The 22218-nt window shown below is 37.0% G+C and overlaps 1 protein-coding gene across 3 annotated transcripts in view; it reads left to right on the top strand.

The window, feature by feature from the left end:
- The window catches only part of MYOF (myoferlin), a 73298-nt gene that overhangs the window by 48442 nt on the left and 2638 nt on the right, over positions 1-22218 (top strand). The window contains exons 27-51 of one of the 3 annotated variants that reach the window (XM_009935674.2): positions 43-157; positions 277-382; positions 787-929; positions 1230-1403; positions 2487-2598; positions 4052-4129; positions 5905-6086; positions 6180-6338; positions 6486-6584; positions 6882-7043; positions 7562-7727; positions 8349-8425; positions 12679-12690; positions 13931-14029; positions 14682-14807; positions 15574-15729; positions 15843-15934; positions 17294-17464; positions 18002-18150; positions 18375-18514; positions 19677-19765; positions 19851-19946; positions 20557-20698; positions 20989-21088; positions 21882-22075. In XM_009935674.2, the coding sequence (XP_009933976.2) occupies positions 43-157; positions 277-382; positions 787-929; positions 1230-1403; positions 2487-2598; positions 4052-4129; positions 5905-6086; positions 6180-6338; positions 6486-6584; positions 6882-7043; positions 7562-7727; positions 8349-8425; positions 12679-12690; positions 13931-14029; positions 14682-14807; positions 15574-15729; positions 15843-15934; positions 17294-17464; positions 18002-18150; positions 18375-18514; positions 19677-19765; positions 19851-19946; positions 20557-20698; positions 20989-21088; positions 21882-22075 (3139 nt within the window). Of the gene's footprint in view, positions 1-42; positions 158-276; positions 383-786; positions 930-1229; positions 1404-2486; positions 2599-4051; positions 4130-5904; positions 6087-6179; positions 6339-6485; positions 6585-6881; positions 7044-7561; positions 7728-8348; positions 8426-12678; positions 12691-13930; positions 14030-14681; positions 14808-15573; positions 15730-15842; positions 15935-17293; positions 17465-18001; positions 18151-18374; positions 18515-19676; positions 19766-19850; positions 19947-20556; positions 20699-20988; positions 21089-21881; positions 22076-22218 lie in introns of those variants that run through there. The other 2 variants (XM_075423450.1, XM_075423451.1) reach the window with 2 other exon arrangements.

Here is a 22218-nt window from a genome sequence, read left to right on the forward strand (position 1 = left end):
AAATATTTTTGGTTTAGTATTATATTTGCTTTGGACTTGCAGTTTGTTGACTGAAGCTGATGCTGGTCATACTGAGTTTACTGATGAAGTATATGAAAATGAGAGTCGCTATCCTGGAGGAGAATGGAAACCAGCTGAAGAGAGTTACACAGATGTGGTGAGACTTGTATTTTTCACTAGAGAAGTAAAGGTTTAAGAGAAGGAGTTCTAGGTTTTGCTACACAGTCTATTTCGTCTGTTAATGCACAGAACTGTTATGTTTCCCTTACATAAAAGAATGGAGAAAAAGCTCCACCACCACGTGAGTTCACATGTCCTCTTGGATGGATGTGGGAAGATGATGCTTGGAAATCCGATTTAAATCGAGCAGTGGATGAGCATGGTAAGATATACTGTTTATCTGATGATTATTAGGACAATCTGTCATAGTCTATACTGAAGGAGGACGCATGTCAAGACTGTAGCAATGTCCTGACCATTATAGTGTTTGCCATGTGGAAAAATGTCAAGGAAATTCTTGGAAAACAGTTGCTGAAGGAATCAGATAAAATGACATTGAGAAAGTGTTCGCTGTCTGCATCTGTCTCTATTTCATAACATAGCATCATCATAAAATGTCATCAGTTGCCCCCTAGCTGTTGGGCATCTAGGGTTTGCAATATCAAATAGTCATGTGTGACTAAAGGTTCATCCCCTGTAGGTACAGTAACTCTGGTTCCCATGCTTTTCTTGTTTGTATCTTGCTTGTGTTTCTGGACAAATACCAACTAATCAATTCTGGTTTAGGATGGGAATATGGAATTACTATTCCTCCAGACGCTAAACCAAAGTCATGGGTTGCTGCAGAGAAAATGTACCATACACACCGACGTCGAAGACTGGTGCGGAAACGTAAGAGGGATCCAGCTCAAGCAGTAACAGCAGGAAGGGTAAGCAGAAGAGAGATGCAGTCAGAGACTTGCACACTGTAACATTTTCAGTTTCTTTTTTAAAAAAAAATCCGCGTGAGATTACTCATATCCTGAATAAAGAAAAAAATTTAATACCAAACAAAAAAATCTAGAACAACCTTGTATGTTTTAATTCTATTCCTTTGCTTTGTCTTTTTGTAAATTGATGTTTCCAGCTTTGGATTTTGAGGGGATTATTATGCCTGCCAGAGCAAGTATTGGGTTTTTTTTCATTACATTTATACAACACTGTGGATAACAAGGATTTATGTCTTCCAGGGAATATCATCATATGAAGATCAAGAAGGATGGGAATATGCTTCCCTGATTGGCTGGAAATTTCACTGGAAACAACGCAGTTCTGATACTTTCCGTCGAAGACGATGGAGACGAAAAATGGCTCCCTCAGAGACACATGGTGCAGCAGCTATCTTTAAACTTGAAGGTGCTTTGGTAAGGGACAGAGTGTCAAAAAACTCTTTAAAAGTTCAGTCTGCCAATTTACAGTAAATACACAAGTTTATCAGCTATTTTAGTCCCTGAATTGTTGGATTGATATATAACTGAGGAACTAATACAGTTTATATTCTTTAAATTGTTTAAAGTCTGAAAAGGACCATTTAAGTCAGAGTAAAAATTCTTGCATAACATGCCCATTACTTTATTTTTCAAATTATTTTTATCATTACATTATGTGAGATTTAGAGCAAAAGGCCAAATTACTGGATGAGCCTTCTGTAAGTAAAGTGAAAATATAGCTCAATCTTTTCATGCACATAATTTAGAGGTATTAACAGCAGCACAAAAACCAAAAGGCACTGAAATAGCTGCCCCTGGTTAGTATTTGCATGTATAAACAACCAAATACAGGAAAGGACTGGAGAAGCCAGAATGTCATATGTAACAAATAGATCATCAGAATGCAACTATTCCTCAAGTTCTCAGGTTAACAGAGCTTCATAAATAAGCTGTATTGGAACAAAAAACATGAGAACGTTACTTTGTTTCTCTAAAATAACCATTCTGAGTCTGATTGTGACAAAAACAAAAGTTTGCTTTTTTTCTCAGTTTGTTTCTCTTTTTTGCACCAAAAGTCAACCCATGATTCATTGATAGCATTTTCTTTCTCAATTTGGTTCCACAAACTTTAAAAATTCCCGGTTTAGTTTCTCTTCTGACAGTATTTCCAGGGCTATTGCCAGGATAAAGGCTTAGAGCAGTTCTCTGCAACAGCGCAGCGCGCAGAAGACCTGCAGCCTCTCCTTCATGAAGAGCTAGTGCCTCTGCAGAAATAAGACATTCTGGAAAGTGAGATGAAATGACTGGATCTGATTTCTGCACAGCTTCAGTGGCAACAAGAAATGACCTTCAGACATTAGTAAACATCTTTTAAAGCACATTTACTCTGGAAAGTAAATTTCTCCTTGTCCTGGAGGAAAGACTGAAACCTGTATATTACCACACACAGTCCACTTTGATCAGGTTCCTTCTATGTTTGTAAATATGCAGTAACTTTTTTTCTATATGTAACTTCAGGGAGCAGACACTAGTGTCGATGAAGGAGAAGGGAAGAGTTCAGACAAAACCAAGGAGTCAGCTACAAAGGTGTTTGGTGCCAATACACCACTAGTTTCCTGCTACTTTGACAGTAGGTTCTTTGACAATTCCTTTCTTATAAATCATATCTGTTTCTCCCTGGTCTCAAACAGAACTGTAATCTTTGTGGTTTAAATCTAGGTTTATATACCTTCTATTATAATTATGAACCAATCCTTGATTGGGACCTATTTAGGCTACTAAAATTACAGTTAGTCATTTTGATATTTCAGTCCACTGTCACGCAGATGTTTTTAAAATCTGTATGGGACAGGAATTCTAAAGCTAACTATTGCAGCACCTGAATTTTAGGCTGTCTTTAAAGGATGCATTTTTAGCATTAGTGTCCCTCCATAACAATGCATGGAGCTAAGCCAGCAGAGAAGATCACTGTACAGTTAAATTTTTGCTGTTTTAGCTCACTTAACCAGCTGACCGCAGGGTCAGACAAATGCCTGACCCAGAGGAAGCAGTAAAACCATGTACTTGAGTTGGCAAAGTGAACAGAACTGTAACTTTTCCAACTTGGCTTGGCTTTAAATGCCTTGGAATCACTGTAATGGGATTCACAAAAGCAGGGACACTGAGATGTCCCTGCTATTAACTAACAGTGTTAGTTAATTAACAGTGTTAATTAACAGTGTTAGTTAATAGGAGTAGAGGCCATTCCCATCCACTCCTAGGACTCGATATCCTTTTTGAGGATCTTTAACTGGAACACTTGTCTGTATTTGGACTCTACAGAACTTGATCTCCCTGCTGGGAATGGATGCCTAAATCTTCAGTCTTGTCTTTCAGAAGCTGAGGAATATTATTGCCATTTCTTTTAAATAATGACCCCAATAGGAGGAAAATGGGACCTTTTCCTTCCAGAGTTCAGAGATTTCAGCTCATTGAAGCTATGAGTGGTTCAGATTTTTTCCAAGGGCTGAAAGACTTAGAGTTGACATCTTTTGAAGAAAAGCTGTAGTAACTTCGCCACATGCTGTCCTCAGTTTGGGCCACTCTCACATCTTCCTTTCAAGCTATTCCACCTAGCCTGCAGTGATGTTGTGGGGTTTTTTAATCTTTTAGGCAGAGTTGTAATTGGAATAATTTTCTAGAACGAACAGCTGAAAATGTGAAACTCCCCGGTCCCTGCAAGCACTGTGGTGAATACTTAAATTTAAGCACAGGAATGCCCAGTTCTTAATTCTCTTTGGAGGAACTAGATTATCACACCATTTCAAAGAGGAATTTTTGAATAGAAGGATTTTTAGATGATCATACAGTGAAAAAAGTGGGTTTTTTTTAATTTCTGCTTTAAGTTGAGTTGGAACAAATGTTCTCAGGTGCTAGCTCGTTGGTATTTGTACACTTGTCCTAGAAAAGAAAAGCTGAAATGTTACTACTGTGCTTGTGCTTGAGTTAAAATGTGTAAGGTATTTTTATAAACTCAAAGTATCTCCATTACAGAAAAGAAGCCTGTATAATGCAGCTGAACTCTTTTTATTTATTTGATACAGGAGTATATACTTACCATCTTCGCTGTTATGTCTACCAGGCAAGAAATCTCATGGCTTTAGACAAAGACAGTTTTTCAGGTATGTAAAAATCCTGCTAATGGTGCAGAAAACCCACTTCTGCAATATCTTAAATCCTTACATTTTGTGCGTGGGTTCCAGCTACTGAAACTATGCCATAAAGGACGTCTTATCAGCTTCGTTACATATGATCTGGATGTGATTAGTACTGCCCCAGAAGCTGCCATCAAAGAAGTGCTCTGAATATGCAGCACCTGCTGCTGCCAACGAATTCTCAGTGAGGGAATGGGAATTCAAATGAGGTCTGAATTTCCCATGGCCAGTCCCTTCCCTGTGCCTTAGCGTCTCCTTCTAACCAATGCCTACCTGCAGTGCCTAAGCTGTCCTGCAGGAAGCTTGCACAAAAGGAAGCATGAAGAAAGCTGGATGGCTGTTATGTCCCCAGATGCCTCTCAGTATTCAGTATTTTGTATTAATTCATTACTGAGATGAACTTGTAGAAAACTACACTGTGCCTTACTAATAAGCATGGCTTTTGTTTGTTTATACAAGTGGACCTGTTGCCCTTTTATTACCAGCTCTTAGGTATTCCAACAGTGTTGTATCCATTTGGCATCTTTGTACTAAGGCTAATTCAATACTGAAGTTATCAAGTATTTAATTTTTACTAATTAAAATTTCACTGGGAAATCAGAGAGCAAATTGAAATTAAATTCTGTAAGAATATGATTTACACTTCCTTTAAGTGAGTTCAGCCAAAGATAAAGAAGTGGGCAGATTAGAATTTTCTTTCCCCATCAACCTCCATTCGTATCCTTCTTTTTCTCCCTGTTTTAATTAATAATTGAGTAAGTGTAATGCATTTGTTAATTTGTTACAGAAGATGTAGAGCTATAGATACTTTTGAAAGTTTTGAAGTTTACTGAAATGAGGGGGGGTTTGTACAGCTGCCTGTGTGTATTTGGTCTTACTTCAATATGCAGCACTTAAAAGCAATACAAAAAAAACAATAATAAGTGCCTCTAATTTGCATATGTAGAATTCAAGATGGGTACCTCAGATGCAGCCACACATAAAGTAGCACATGTACATTTTATTTTCCTCTAAAAGTAGTTTGAAGAGTTAGCCAAATTTTGTAAAACTGTCGTCGGGTACCTAGCCAGAAGCTGTTGAAACTGACCTAAAGATAACCTTTAAAACAGCCTCTAGTCATTAGCAATTGCAATTTGTTCAGGAAATGTTAATGACCATCATCGGATACCTTCCACAGAGCTCTTGATGATTTAAAGACCTGCCAAACACTGGGCCTAGCCCACTTCAATCATTCAGTTGTTTCACAAGAAGAGGTTGCTATAAATAAGCATGTTTGAAACCAAAGCTTGATCTGAGCAATACAACCTGGGAGAATTTGTTGTCTGGCAACTAGTCAGAACCAGAATTATTTCGCTGTATTATTTATGAGGCTGTACAATTGTATATCAATGGAGACAACCAAAAAAAGCTTCCATGGACAATACTTGAGATTAGTATAGCCAGTGTTTCATTTTAGTTTTCAGGTTCTCTTTCTGATTTGCAAGACAGTTTATCATTTTCATTTATTACTCTGTTAATCAAGACTTGTATAAAGGAAGCTATTTGGTAATCAAATGGAATTTGCTCTATTAGATGTAAATTATGTGTATGTGTGGGCTTTTGTTTTATATAGAATGGCTTATAGAACTGGTAATGACAAAAGAAAAATAACATGCTATATTTGAGAAAAATTGTGGTTGTGTGCCTTACAGCTGGATGGGGTTGTTTGTAACTATGCTTTTAATCTTTGTATGGTATTTCAGATCCGTATGCTCATGTTTGTTTCCTCCATCGAAGCAAAACAACTGAGATAATTCGTTCAACTCTAAATCCTACATGGGATCAAACTCTCATATTTAATGAAATTGAGATCTATGGGGACCCACAGACAGTAGCCCAAAACCCACCTAATGTTGTTATTGAACTTTTTGACAGTGACCAAGTGGTAGGTGAACGCTTTTTATCCTGATTGCTTTTTTATTTATTTATATTAATTGAGAATAACATTAATAGCTATGATTGCTTTTTTCGGTTGCAGGGTAAAGATGAATTCCTTGGAAGAAGTGTCTGTTCCCCCATGGTCAAGTTAATCCCAGAAGAGGACATCACACCAAAACTGCTCTGGTATCCTGTAACAAATAATGGCAAAGCTAGTGGAGACATTCTTTTTGCTGCAGAACTTATTTTGAGGGATAAGGTATATATTTCTTATGTATATTTTTTTGTGTTAATATAATATATTCCTTTCACATTGGTCATCATGTGAAGAATTGTCTTAATATTTGCAAGGTATTTCATTTAAGGAAGATGAGAGAAACTAATACTTATATTTGTGTCTGAATAGGGTGGTGCCAACCTTCCACTTCTTCCATCACAAAGAGCACCAAAGCTTTACATGGTACCTCAAGGAATCAGACCAGTAGTTCAACTCACTGCTGTTGAGGTATCGTTTATTCTTAAACTAACCGAATACAAGTACAGTCATCTCATCCTCTAGATAGTACGTTTGTGTATTTGCTTCAAGGAAAAAAAACATATAGTGAGAGATACGGGGAATATTTTTCTTGAAGTGTTTTTGAGTTTCATTTTTTCCATTAATTTTCCTAGAACAACCCTGAAATTTTGTCAGTCACATTTTATTATTGAAAACACTTCCTTTCTTCTTTCCTACTTTTTGAGTATCCTATTAAGCATATTGAAATCTCTCCCGCTTTTGCTTACATTGGATTTTATTTTACAGATTCTGGCTTGGGGGTTGCGGAACATGAAAAACTACCAACTTGCACCTGTTATGTCTCCGAGTCTCATTGTGGAATGTGGGGGTGAAAGGGTGGAATCTGCGGTGATCAAAAACCTCAAAAAGACACCAAATTTCCCATCTTCCATTCTCTTCATGAAAGTTGTACGTTGCAAAAAAATACATACCAGCTATCTACAGAAAAATCAGTTATCCCACACTTTTAAAGGTCAAGGATGTGTTATGCAAGAATGAACAGAAAAACCTGCACATCCTGTTTTGACTTAAGTAATTTACTGGGCTTTAAAATTCTAATCAAGATCATGTAAACATGTCTGCACAGTCATTGGTAAATTGTACAATTTTATATGCATAATCCAGTGCAGTACGTATATATTTTTTGAAAAGGCATCAATTTACCTGCAGATGTGTGGCTACTTTCCTACTGCTAGGATGGGAACTGTGCAAAATTCAAGAAAATTCAAGATTTGAGGCAATTAAAATTATTCTTACTTTTATTGAATCATAATATAAGGTTAGAAATTTTCATTCACCATACAGCCATAGAACATACTAGTTCAATATTAAATAAATGAAGTAACAGCTTTAATGTGGGGGGGAATCCTTATTCTTCATTTTCCTTCTGTTTGCATTATAAACAAACTCTAACCTTTCATTTTCAGCTGTTGCCAAAAGAGGAGTTATACAGTCCATCTCTTGTTATTAAAGTAATAGACCACAGACCATTTGGACGGAAGCCCATTGTGGGACAGTGTACTATTGACTTACTGGAAAGCTTTCGCTGTGACCCCTACACTACTAAAGAAGACATTGCACCACAGCTGAAAGGTAGACAGCTGGAAAGTGAAACGTTTTTCTTATGAGATGACAGAATAACCTATCTTCAGTGTTTACTCTGCATACTGTACTTATGAATAGCCATCTCACGTTGTGTACTTATCTGGAGACAAAGTGATCTGAAGGGGAAAAAACCCCATCTAACTCAGAGCATTCATTAGTGCAGTATTCTGTGGAGCATAAGAGGACAGAGTACAAAAGCAAGTCCACTCTCAGCCTTAGTGTACTGGTTCCCTGAAGTTTCTCTTTAGTATCAATATATTTAACTACCTGCAGATCACCCCTGCACTAAGTACCAAAGTAATGATCCAGTATTCCAACAAGAATGCTCTGAATACAATGCTGAGATTTTCCTGTATATTTTTTCCAAGTTTTACACTTTTTATAATTCTATATATTTGAGAAATGTTTGCATAGCCTGCACAAAAATACGTTGTGTATTTTTAGAAAAAAATGACAACTAATTGCTTTCTTTAGAGGATCAAACATACAGCCAATGAATTATTTTACGTCTTCTCTAACTGCTTGGTTACAAATTTCAAATCTGATGAAAATATTTAGTAAGATATTTGTCCTACACCATATTGCCTTAATAAAATCTTTGGCTTACAGTTAGTATGCTCTCTGCTGCACCTCGCCAGGATACGGTAATTGAAATGGAAGATGCACAGCCGCTACTAGCAGCTCAGGTAATCTTTGAAATTGGATGCTTGACTTTCTTCTTCAGATCTGTGATTTCTGAGAAACTATCTAGACAGCAAAATTGTCAGAAACATACGCAAGCTTCTGGAAAGCCAAATGGAACAAAGTTACTTTGTGACAGGAAAGCAAAGGAAATACGTTAATAATTTGAACCTCTGTTTTCTTATAGTAAGCAGGAAACTATAGGGTTTTGTGCATGGTAAAGTTCATGCAGTAGCTTAAGAATGAATTCACTTGTTCAATAGCTACTAAAAGCGTATGATAGAACATTACCTAGCTGTCCACTGGTGATGGTTAGCGCAGACTGACCTTGCACAGACTGAGCGGTTCTAAATAAAGGATATAGAAGTAGGTGTATGGTTTGGTGGGTACAGAATCAAAGCCATGATAACACACACCTTCAGCCGTTCATTTTTATCACAGTCGTGGCTTTGCCTCTCTTACTATGAACTCATCTAAAACTGGTAACACTGAAACAATTTTTTCTGCACTAACACTTCTTTCCTTTTCTGTTGTGCCTTGTGAATCTCTCTACTGCTCTGATTCTTTCAGGACCACCACAATACAATTTTACTTTCCAGGTAAAAAATAATTCAGTTTGCAAAATTTTACTCTTGAGCTGAAACATGAGCGAAGACGATTTCCAGACAGTACATTTTCAAGGAAAAAATTTTATTATTTTAGGACTGTAAAATGTTCCCCTTACCTATAAGGTGTTTTAATAAATTTCTGATAGCCTGTTATTTTAAAGGAAGCACAAAAGTTGTGCCCTTTACTACAGTAATTTTGCAGGCTCTTAATCCAGAACTTTGTTTTTTCAAAAACGCAGAATTTTTGTTACAGAAGTCCCAAAGTAAATACTGCTGAACTCTGCTATTTGAGTATGTTATTGATTGCATTGTTCCTCCTTCATTTCTTCTTCTGTATCTAAATGTCATGATATTCAAACTCTAATTTAAGTATCTCATAGACCATGTTCTTGTATTTACTTTTATCATACATGTAAATTGTCAATATTTAATTTAAATAGTCTCTAACTTTTATCTGAATTAGGCCTTCTAATACAAATGCTTTATAGCTGGCACAGAGAATTTTTATTTCCTTCAAAATTTTTAACAAAAGAGATTAAGAAAATAAAGAAAACTTAGCACTTTGAACTCACTGGCACAACTGACTGAATTTGTGTCGTTGCTTTCAACTATAAGAGGGAAAATTTTAAATGCTGTGTAAGGTGAAACACAATTTCTTGTAGAGTTTGACATCACCTGAGCCAAATATATTATAACACTAGATACAGTGATGGCATACATATGACAAAGGAAAGAAATAGTCAAAACAATTCAAACTGAAGTAAGTACAACTGTGGAAAGTGTAAGTGATACACAGACAACACCCTGAGGACACCAAATGCCGAAATTTCAACAATTACATTCCAATTTCCAGTGTTTAAGCAGTATGTCAACAGCACTCAGCAAAATGGCTTCTCCAACAACAGTGCATGTATGTATGTACCCAGCTAATGCATGGGGACACTCAGAACGGGGTTGGATGGTGGAGGAATGTTCATGTGATGTGGTTGTGAGGCTGTACTTCTCTTGGCAATCATTCCATAGAGAGATTTTGGAGGAAATGGTGCTCGTAAGTCTAGTATGATTAGTTACAAACATTAAGGCATCCTTATTCTGAAAGTCTTACTGTGTGTACAGTATGTATGAACTATTAAAAATTTTGTGTGTGTGTCAGCTTACTTGGAATCTATTGGCTAAAACCACCAAAATCAACAGGAATTATTTAACAACACTATTCATATTAAAACTTTGTTTAGATGTCTACTTTCTGGAGAATAAAATAAATCTTCAGTAAATAACAATCTAACTTTTCTAGGGATCCACTGTATCTCTTAATTTTCTTTCCATAATTTCACCAAGTTCAAAAGGCTAATAATTCAGTGTTAGTGTCTTTAAAACTTCACATATAACAATCTACAGTGAAGTCACTGGGTACATTAAAAAGAGGACAGTAACTGTTACATCACCTTTTACCATGTGAATATTTCACTCCAAAATCTCAAATTTATCATATGGCATTTTATTCTGTGTTTTGGCATTCTGTGAGCACATCCTGCCTACCAGTTTTAGTAACAATATCCAAATATTGAAGGCTCATTATTTGCTTTGGTAATTTTTAAGAAGGTCTTAAAGTTTTGATTGATTTATTTATTTTCTTAACCTCTTCTTCACAAAGCTACCAAGTGCATTATCTGAAGAGACATTTGAAGGTATATCAAGGGGAAAAAGAAACCAAACCAAAACCACAAACCCTAATTTAAACTCTGCCAACATGATGCTTTGATGAAAGAGTCAGAGTTCTACACAATATACTCTGTGAAAAGGCTTTAAAATGGGAGTTTAAATTATTACTGCATAATTATGCAAGCTACCCTTCATGTTGTAAACATTACAAATCAGTGTTTAAACAGTCAAATCTAAATACCACAGAATCACAGAATATTAGGGGTTGGAAGGGACCTCTGTGGGTCATCTAGTCCAACCCTCCTGCCGAAGCAGGGTCACCTACAGCAGGCTGCACAGGACCTTGTCCAGGCGGGTCTTGAATATCTCCAGAGAAGGAGACTCCACAACCTCCCCGGGCAGCCTGTTCCAGTGCTCCGTCACCCTCAGAGGGAAGAAATTTCTCCTCATGTTCAGATGGAACTTCTGTGCTTCAGTTTGTGCCCATTGCCCCTTGTCCTGTCGCTGGGCACCACTGAAAAGAGTTTGGCCCCATCCGCCTGACACCCACCTTTGAGATATTTATAAGCATATATTAGGTCCCCTCGCAGCCTTCTCTTCTTCAGGCTGAACAAGCCCAGCTCCCTCAGCCTTTCCTCATAAGAGAGAAGATCCATAAGAGAGAAGCTCCAGTCCCCTCATCGTCTTTGTAGCCCTCCAGTGGACTCTCTCCAGTAGTTCCTTGTCTTCCTTGATGGCAAAGTGTTCAAAATTACCTCATGAATTCTGCCTGTAAGTTTTGCAAATCACTAATGATATGGTTTCTGAGGTAAATCACTCCAATTGACTTCGCAAAATCTGACAGTCCCATGCAAATCCGAAAAAAATATGCTGTATTTCTGATTTGAAGTTAGATAATACTAAAATACAGTAGACCTGAGCATCCCAGCAAGATAATTACTTACAGAATAGAAATGGGAGTAAATGACTTTGATACAGCAGGGTGATGTCCTGACCTATTGATGCACTTGGTTTGTACTCACAAAATGTTTTGCATATTTCTTCTGCTTTGCACAAAAATGTATGGATTATGCCTTTAAATTAAAACACAAGGTATGCTATACTAACAGTAGCACAAATCACACTTGCTAATCGTGGTTTCCACATGCAATGAACGATGCTTGCTCTTTATGGACTATTGGGTCATAATTACGGTATCTGCAATTTAGCAGGTGAAGCATTTTGGATTGTGCAGATCATTATTACACTAATACGGATAAATATGTAGACACATATACTGGTTGTTACCGTAATTTATAATTCTTCGTGGTTTTTTTCAGACTTCAGAAAATCCACAGCCTGTAAACAATTGAAAAACAATAGTAGAAGGAAAAGGCTGTTGAGCATTAGCAAATCATTTTATAAAGACGTAAATATTCAAAAAGAGCAAAAAAAAATCACTTGAATTTTATGTGTGTGAAATCTGTTTGGAAAAGAATCTCTGGAATAGATTCAGTTTTGTAAGCACTCTTAGAAGCATTTTTCATCTGAAATAAATCAGATGCAGTGCTCTCTGCAACCACAGATGAAAGCAGGGAATGATGCTACTGCGGAAATCAATAAACAGAATCCAGAGTGTGACACTGCAGATGATACAGTACGACAACCAAGTTTCTCTCAGGTTTGCTTTGTTGTGTAAAGAACAAAGCACAGGGTGATAATGTCTTCCAGTCCTGAAAACTTGCTTTTTAAAATGTTTATATATACGCTCCAGTTTAATATCTAGGACATACTGACAGCAGCAAAAAGAAAAAAGTTAAAACACAAGGTGTCTGAATAGTCTTCAAAAGTATTTATAAATTACTGATGTTAGTAACTTACTTTACACACATACTATACACAAAACCCTAAACTTTTAAAGCCTATTTAACTGTATAAAATTCCATAAATTATACCCTTACCATTGTTTTTATTTTGCTCTTTTTTTATGAATTGATCCTCATGAACAGCTTACGGAAAAGGTAATGTATACTGCTTCTAAAAAATGACACGTTACTTTCTTGTAAATGAGATCTCCAACTGAAAATGAGTATATCAATACTGCCTCCTAAATTAGCATTTTAAGCATGTGGATGAGAACACAAATCTCAAAATGTTTCACATAAAGCCTACAATCAACTTGTAAAATAGTAAATTTAGGAAAAATATGCAAGACTCAAATAATAACCCCTAGATATTAAAACAACAACAACAACAAAGCCCTCACATTTAATGATCTGTATAACACTTTAAGACTCTCTTTAAGTCCAAACAATCTTAAAGATTTTTTTCAAATTTACACAGCAAATGAATACAATTCATTAGCAACTGAAGTATGCTTTCAGGGACAAATAATTATATTATGCAATCCCTGTGGATAAATACAGAATATAACACTCTGTTGAACAAAGTGATTATCAGACTTAAATAAATAAAAATATTAAAAACCCCACAGAAATACTGTCTTAGTGGAATGTACAGGTTGCTACCATCTAGGGTTTCATGAGGCCCACTGAAGTATTCTTTTTAAGAGGGCAAGACTTGCTGATCCTTCTTTTCAACTGCATTTGGTAAACATTAAGGTAGATCTCCCAGCTGACAAGATTCTGTCAGGACACAGTCGCCACTGGTTTTAACAGAATGATGTTTAATGGCACGATGGTTAGAGCAGTTACAGGTCCGTCCTAGTGTTATTATGTGGGAAAGCTGAAAGCAAACTAGCACATTTATCCCTCAGGAAAAAGTTTTCACCATGTTCACTGCAGTTTTTACAGTAATGCAATTCCTGTAGTGAATACCAGGTGCGATGGTGTTTTTCCTTAACCACTGAAACAGTGACTGCACTGGCTAAGTGTCCATTTATCTCCTCTGACGTCAGTCATCTAGAACTTAGGTGGCCAGGCTGTGCTGCACTGCCAGAAGGTGCAGGAGAGACATATGTACACCTCCAGAAATCAGTCCTCTGAGATAGGTATTTAGCTACCAGTAATTAATTGCTTGCCTGGAGATGGCTGCCTGTTGACTGTCAATACAGCTGGATTATAGACTAGATACCTAAACCTGGGTAAAAGAAATTTCAACTTTTTAGCCTTAATATTTACATTCTAATTCTCTTTCAGGTGAATCTTTAATATTTAATTGTTCATTGTTTCTGCTGTATAGCATTATATAAAAGAGGCTTTATCTCCCAATAAAAGACTTTTTAATTTGCTTTTCTTTAAGGAGGAAGAAATTGTTGACTGGTGGAGCAAATTTTATGCTTCAGTAGGAGAACACGAAAAATGTGGACAATATATCAAAAAAGGCTATGACACTTTAAAGGTATTGCTCAGGATAAAATAAATTTAACTTATCTCAATGTTTACAGGCCCAAAACTTGGACAGAGCTGTGCACTTTATTTCTTTAAATACTCTTCAAAATTTAACCTTACATTATTTCCTGTAAAGGTCCATTACTAATTCTTGTGGTGAAATGGAGGTTTTAAAAAGATATCTTTGCTTGTTTTCTACTGAACTACACTTTATTAAGAGATATATTAAGAGTTTATCTAACCTTCAGTCAAATGGAATTTTACTCTTGACTTCTTTGGGTGCCAGGCAGATCCTAAATAAACATATACATTGAGAAAGAATGAACATAGAGGATCAGTACTTTTACTGCCTGTTGGTTAAAAGCTGAAGCCAGACCACTTTCATTTCTCATCTCACACACCTAATGAAGAAAGTAAAGATAAGCTTGTGAAATGCTATTTACTCTCTACAAGGCCTAAATGAAGCTGGATAGCATGTTCTCCAAACACTTCATTTGCTTCCAGTTTGCTGAAAAATAACGATAGTTCCAAATGCTTTGGTTCCTTAAGATATTCCATCAAACATACCATACGCTTTGCAATGCCACAGTGGTGGAACTGGTATATATGATCATTTCCAAACTGTGCTTTTTTCATTTTCCTTTTTCTTTTCTTTTTTTAAGGTGTACGATACTGAATTGGAAAAAGTACCTGAATTTAGTAGCTTAACAGACTTCTGTGATACATTTAAACTATACAGGGGCAAATCTGAGGACAGTGATGATCCGTCAGTGGTTGGGGAATTCAAGGTAACTTTCAAGTAACAGACAACAACCAAATGCTATGTGCCGTCCTTTGTATGTCAGTGGTTATCATTTAACTAAATCTACATGCAAGCATTCCAGCTTAAATATGGATGCATGTGTTAACAGGAGTAACAGCGCTCTTAACTACTTAGATACAGGTCCTTCTTCTTCAAGGAAGATACAGCTACACATTGTTCACACTGTATGTGACACACATTAATCTAAAAGAAACATCTTTCCTGCTAGTGTGATCTTCCCTGGTACCTGTGGAACAGAACCCTTCCAGATAACTTCTTGAACAGGGTTAAGGTTTCACCTGCAGATGTTCTCAGTGAGGTACATTTTTAGCATGAATTTGGAGAAGGTATTTTGTATTATTTCTATGTCTATGACTTTTAAAGATTAAAATAATGTTAACATTGTATGTTAAAAAAAACAACCACCAAACATTAAATGATGCTTTTAGAGAGGGAAACAAATACGAAGTATGTATTACATATTCTCAGGTGGAGCAAACTGAGTAATTGTGTCGAAATCAAAAGATCTGTATTGATTTAATCCGGCTAAGGATAAAACCTTGCCTTTGTACTAAGTCTTAGCCAAAATCCACTAAAGTCAAACAAAAGACTTCTAAGTGACTGTGGATCAGGCTATCATTTTGCTATTCCTATACAAAACAGAGTGTGTATGTGTAGGATAAATAAAAAACAAACCTAGCAGAGTGACTTTTCTACATTTATCTTGACTGAGTCTTTATATTATTTTTTAGGGATCCTTTAAAATCTATGCACTACCTGATGATCCCACTATTCCAGCTCCTCCTCGCCAGTTCCGTGAGCTACCAGACAGCGGGCCTCAGGAGTGTATTGTGCGAATTTATATTGTTCGTGCTTTGCAGCTGCAACCTCAGGACAATAACGGGCTGGTGAGACTTTCTGCTTTTGGAATGTCTGTGAGCTAACTCTGCTGTAGTATATTTTCAATAAAGTTAGTCTTGACAACTATTTCTTAACAATATCTTTTTCTTATTTTAAATAGTGTGATCCATATATAAAAATATCCCTAAGTAAAAAAGTAATTGAAGACAGAGATAATTATGTGCCTAATACTCTCAACCCAATTTTTGGCAGGTAACAAACTTTTTTGTATTTTCAATTTATTGTATTTTAGAATGTTTTCCTATTTTCTAAGTTAAAGCATTATTTGACATTACTAATGCTTTCTTCATAGTTATATACTCACAGTTAACTGTGAGTAAAGTTGCATAAGGTATTTCCCTTTGACATCACTGGACTACACAGGTGTTTAGTTAGTCTGCAGATTTTCTGTATAACATGGGTAAATTGCATGAAGTCAAACAATGTATGTATCTTAAAACCACCTTGTGTTATGCATACAAGAATAACAAAATATGCTTATAGAATATGCAAAAAGTTTTAACTCTGAAAGCTACTTGGGTGTCACAATGAGTAATCAGCTTAACATGTATTCCCAGTACACTGGTCTTTCCTTCAAAGGCTACTGATATACTTGAAATACATGAATAGAAAAATACTAATTAGGAATGGAGAGGTTACATCATCTTTATAATTACTAATGAAATTATGGGTCTGGTTTGGTGTCCAGAGTTAGAGGAGGATTTTGATAAATTAGAAAGTTAGGAGAGGAAGACTAGAAGGATTATAAAGAGTTTGGAAAGCGTACTTTGCAATGACCTGCTACAGGATTTCAATTGGTCACATTAGGCAAAGAAATCGACAGCAAAGAGACTTGGTTACATGCACGAAGTACCTTTAAAATTCACAATTTTTCCAGAATGATTCTGGAAGTCAAAGTTTAAAAGTTAGACTAGAAATAAAACAAACCAATAAACAGATGCGGAGAATAATAAACCAACTTCACCTCAAGGGTAATGGATTCAGCAGCAGTAGAAGCCATGAGGCTTTGTATCTTGAAAGTAAATTCAGAGAATGAATCTGAGAAAACTTTATGGTCTTTTTTGTGTAGGTCAGCTAGATGACAGAATAATCTAGAATAATGACCTTCTAGTCATACAACCTAAACTTTTGGACCATAATTTTTAAGTCTCCAAGTGCGTTTGTATTGTGGTAAAAAAACCCTAGAATTGCTAACCATACAGAAACTATGGACTGAACAACCATCCTTTTTACCGAGTGGCTTGCAGAGCCACACTAGTTTCTTTCTCAGTCCCAGTTCAAGCTGCTGCACAGAAAACATCTAAGTAATAGATTGTGCAAAAAGGAAAGATGCAATATCCACAGGAGTACAAATGGAATTACCAATAAGTGCAAACAGAAATTGGAGCATGAATGGTAAATACTGCTAGATTTATCACCACTAGAAGCATCCCTTTAATATCTTGTAAAGGCTATTGCTCAAAAATAAACTAAAAAGGTTTTTTTTAAGTTTAAAAAGAAATAGGATTGCTCTTTTGAGCAACGGCATTAACTGGATATTTTTATGTTTAGAATGTATGAACTCAGCTGCTTCTTGCCTCAAGAAAAGGATCTGAAAATTTCAGTCTATGACTACGACACATTGACTCGTGATGAAAAAGTGGGTGAAACGATAATTGATCTTGAGAACAGATTCCTTTCTCGTTATGGATCTCACTGTGGCATCCCACAGCAGTATTGCATGTAAGTCATTTTGTCTATTGAAAATTGTTATCTGTGAGATCTAGTACACAGTCTCTAAAAATATCTGGGCTTCCTTCATCTTAATTATATGGTTAAAAAACAATGCTATGGCTTGCCATGGGTGATTGTTGTGCTCATTCTGTCATCTGAATTCCGAGTTAAGCTGCAAAGTCTCCAGAAGAGCCTTGACTGAAAACCATAATGTCAAACATTTTAATATTCTGTTTACATGGTAGTATGTGGTTTTTCTGTCCAGAGAATACACACTTAACAGAATTCTCTGACCTACTCATGGAAATAAATATGAAAGCATCTGTTAGCGTAAATTATTCTGATACATAAAGGAAAAAGCACTCTGTCTTGGAAGGTAACTGAGCTGGTACAAAATTAGGTCACTGTATCAGACTCAAGTGGCCTCAATCTACACAGTTAGAGTGCTGCCATTTCTGAATTAGTTTCATAAATACATTTTACATGATGTGTAAATGCCCTGAACAGTGAATAATTTCAGGATGTGTTTCTATGCTTTCCTAAAAGTTCAGGTGTGAATACCTGGCGTGATCAACTAAGACCAACACAGTTACTGCAAAATGTAGCCAGGTTCAAAGGCTATGCTCCTCCTGTCCTCTCTGAGAATGGCAGGAAGATTAACTACGGGGGACGAGACTATACTTTGGAGGAAGCTGGTGAGCTTGTTCACTTACGTTATAATTCTGTCTTAAATTCATATTGATACAAATATAAAATTTTTCAGTTTTTTATGGAAAATTAGAAAAAATATTTTCTTTTTTTTAATGTTGAGCAGAGTTTTCTGCTAAATTTTAAATACCTGGTTTTAAATTTTTTAAAAGGTTCAAATGCAAATTCTGGTTCATGACCCCATGTTCTTTTTCCATTTCTTTTATTTCAGAAGTTAATAAAATTTTGCATCAGCATCTTGGTCCAGGTGAAGAGCGGCTAGCCCTTCACATCCTCAGAACCCAGGGTTTGGTACCTGAACATGTGGAGACAAGGACCTTATATAGCACCTTCCAGCCCAACATCCCCCAGGTACTACGAACCGGTTTACTTCTGGCTTCTTGAATGCAGAAATAGAGCATTCCTGCACTTATATCATGGTGTCAATAGAGTGGTGTCACTCAGGGGGAAGAAGACTACAAATTAGTATTACTTGGCTGAGAAACTAAAGCAGGTTAGTCTAGAAACATAACAAAATGCAGTTACATTTTGCCACTAAGACCCCCAAATGACACCTTAAACACTGACAGAGTGCAAATTGTTACCGAAATAAACTGGAGTATGTGTTTAATACCTCACAAAGAATAAAGGAGACAGGCTGGCTCAATAGCTTCCTAGCTACAGTCAACAAATGAGACCAAACTTATAATTTCTCTGCAAGGTCCAGAGGTGCTAGTTTAAACACGAGTATCAGACCTCGCTGTTAGAGAGGAACAAAGGCTAACATTTGTTTTCTAGTATTTACTAACCCACAGTGGTTGTTTTTTTAAGAAAGTTTCTGCAGCAACCAGAAAACTTATCTGCAAAAATGAAGGGCCTTGCATTTGAAATAGAGTATGAAATCTGCAGTGGTTGCTTTACTTCAAAGGGGACTAACCATCTACACTGGGTAGGCCACCAGCTGCAAACTATCAGCCACACGTATGACACTGTACTTAATACCACCTCTGAGAGAACAGAAACTTCGACCTACAGAATGAGAACTAGTTAGGCACCTAATTTGCACTGCATTCACTAGGAATTAACATCCCTACCGTCTTCCTGAATTCTTGGCATTGTTCATTTGAAGCAGCTTATGTAACATGAGGGATTGGGCTTGCTCCTATCTGAAGTCTGTAGACATTCTGACACTGGTAACAAGAGCTCTGCCTCTGTGGCTAAAATTGGTACTAAGCATGTCAACAGGTACTTCCATGGAATTACCGTGACAAACCTGTATGCAACAAACAATCACAGAATCATGGAATACTTTGGCTTGGAAGGGACCTTTAAGGGTCATCTAGCCCAACCACCCGGCAGTGAGCAGAGAGATCTTCAACTAGACCAGGTTGCTCAGAGCCCCATGCAGCCTGGCCTTGAATGTTTCCAGGGATGGGGTATCTACCACTTCTCTGGGGAACCTGTGCCAGTGTTTCACCACCCTCAAGGTAAAAAATTGTCTCCAATCCCTCATCCATCTTCTCCACTGCTACAGGGAAAGCTCCAGATGTGGGTTGATGTTTTCCCCAAAAGCTTAGGACCGCCAGGCCCTCCCTTCAACATCACTCCCCGAAAAGCCAAGAAGTGAGTATCCGTATATACTGCACACCATCTGGCAGCCCTGACAAAGGCAATGTAATTCTCTTTCCCCAAACATCTTCCCTCTTAGGTATATCTTGCGGGTGATTGTCTGGAACACCAAAGATGTCCTTCTGGATGAAAAGAGCATCACAGGGGAAGAAATGAGTGACATTTACGTGAAGGGGTAGGAGCACCCTTGTCATGTGACACTTACAGATGAATGATGTTCAGAATGTCCTAGGAATGCCTAGACCATGTGTTCCAAAAATAATTTGGTTCAGCCAAGTCAATGCACACTACAGCCTCTGAAATAGTGCTAACCTCAGAGAAGTATAGAGGTATTACGAGATCAAGTATGACCAGTTAATGTGCAGTGAAAGATCCCAGAAGTTCATCTCCTGAGACAAGAAGCAACTGAAAAGATAGTGAGCTAGTTTTGGTGCTGCATAATGTGGATTCTTAGTTTTTACGTTTCCTAGTGTTAATTTAAAAATAAATAGAAATCAGAGAAATATACTACTACTACACTATTGATCTAATTTCTCCTAAATAAGAAATAAAAAACCCCTGCCAATAACTCACCACTGATACAGTACTCTCAGCAGTTCAGAAATTCAGTTGCTACTTACAGTGCCAAATTGGAACCAAAGTGAGAAAGGGTGTGAAAGACTCTCCAGCCCTCTGTGAGCAACTCTTACGGCTTGTTTGCAGCCACTCAGTGACATGGTTACAGTACAAACCAGCACCAGTGTAGTCCCACTGCAAACACCAGACACATCTCTCTCTATTTTCAGATGGATGCCTGGTAATGAAGAAAATAAGCAGAAAACTGATGTTCACTACCGATCATTGGATGGTGAAGGGAACTTTAACTGGAGATTTATTTTTCCTTTTGACTATCTCCCAGCAGAGCAACTCTGTGTAGTTTCCAAAAAGGTAAGTATTTCTAAAGATTGCAGTATTTAAAATACGGATTGTAATTAGTCTGATAATTTTGTACCTACATATTGAAAGAGACAGTTTGGCTCAGTTCTGGTGTAAACAGATTCAACTTTGCCTTTGATCCAGGAACAACACAATGGCAGCAACAGCAGTCTTCTCTTAGTAACGGCAGGATTAGATCCTTAATACTTCCACCAACACCAGAAGTACTAACAGACCACAGCTTTGAATTTTCAGAAGTAATTTTAAAAAAGTGCTTGGGTTTTTTTTTTTTTTAATTTTAGGAGCATTTCTGGAGTCTTGACAAGACAGAATTCAGAATCCCACCCAGACTGATCATTCAAATATGGGATAATGACAAGTTCTCCTTGGATGACTATCTGGGTAAGACATCTAAGAAAAGAATTGTTGTTATCTCAAAGTAAGAGATAAAAATGAACAATTTTGAATTACTGCATAAGGATTCTGTTTACAAAGTGAACCACTGCTTTCCCACACAGTACAGGGTTGCTTGTGCTCATGAATCAACGAGTGAATATTCACTCAATAAAGGCCTACTGGCAGGTAAACCAAAATACTTTTCATTCAGGTAAGCCCTATCACAAAGTGCGTGAAATGATAATATGCATGAAAACTTACTTTGCTTTATTTATGTAAAATTACTTAAAACAAGGGTACTTCAATTCTAAGTAAGAGTATTGACACAAGGCTGTAATTTAGGTTAAGCAATCTTCTTCACACCACTATTAACCCCTACTTTTTCTAGAGATACTGCTTGGCAGAAGATTCTTTGCACTGTATTAAGACAGCTCCAAAGCTTACATACAAACCACACCAGAAATTACATTAGTAGTATATTGCAGTATTTGGTCATCTTCTATTTAGGTGTGTGGGAAAAAAAAACCCTCTATTAAAAATCAAGTGATCTTGCATCAGAAATGGGGAGGAGAGCTTGCTAAATCCAATTTGTCAACACCAGCACCTCGAACACCAGCAAGATGCACTTAAACACAGCCTGATGTGTCCCACTTCCCTGCCTCACAACATCCTTAGACAAACAAGAATGTAATGTGTCTGTTGATTGTTCTTCCTCTGTAAGAGACAGGAAAGGTTGATGTTGAACCACTGTGCTGTATGGTTGTGTTATGCAGTGTTTATTTTTTTGTCCATCTCCTAGGCTTTGTGGAGCTTGATTTGCATAAAACAATAATTCCAGCAAAAGTTCCAGAGAAGTGCACTATAGACATGATTCCAGAGTACAAGGCAGACAGCTCTCACAAGGCTCCCAGGACCGCCTCTCTCTTTGAACAGAAATCCATGAAAGGATGGTGGCCATGTTATGTTGAAAAAGATGGCTCCCGTATTCTAGCGGTATGATGACTTCTTTAAAGAGTACTTAAAACATGCTTACCGTGCTTTTCAAATTATAAAGAATGACTGTAAAGAGTGCCCCACTTAGCTGTTAGCTTTCAGGGAACAGACAGAGGAGTAGTAAACAGATCATTCCATGCACA

This window comes from Opisthocomus hoazin, chromosome 6, assembly GCF_030867145.1.
Source record: "Opisthocomus hoazin isolate bOpiHoa1 chromosome 6, bOpiHoa1.hap1, whole genome shotgun sequence".
NCBI classification, from domain to species: Eukaryota; Metazoa; Chordata; class Aves; order Opisthocomiformes; family Opisthocomidae; genus Opisthocomus; species Opisthocomus hoazin.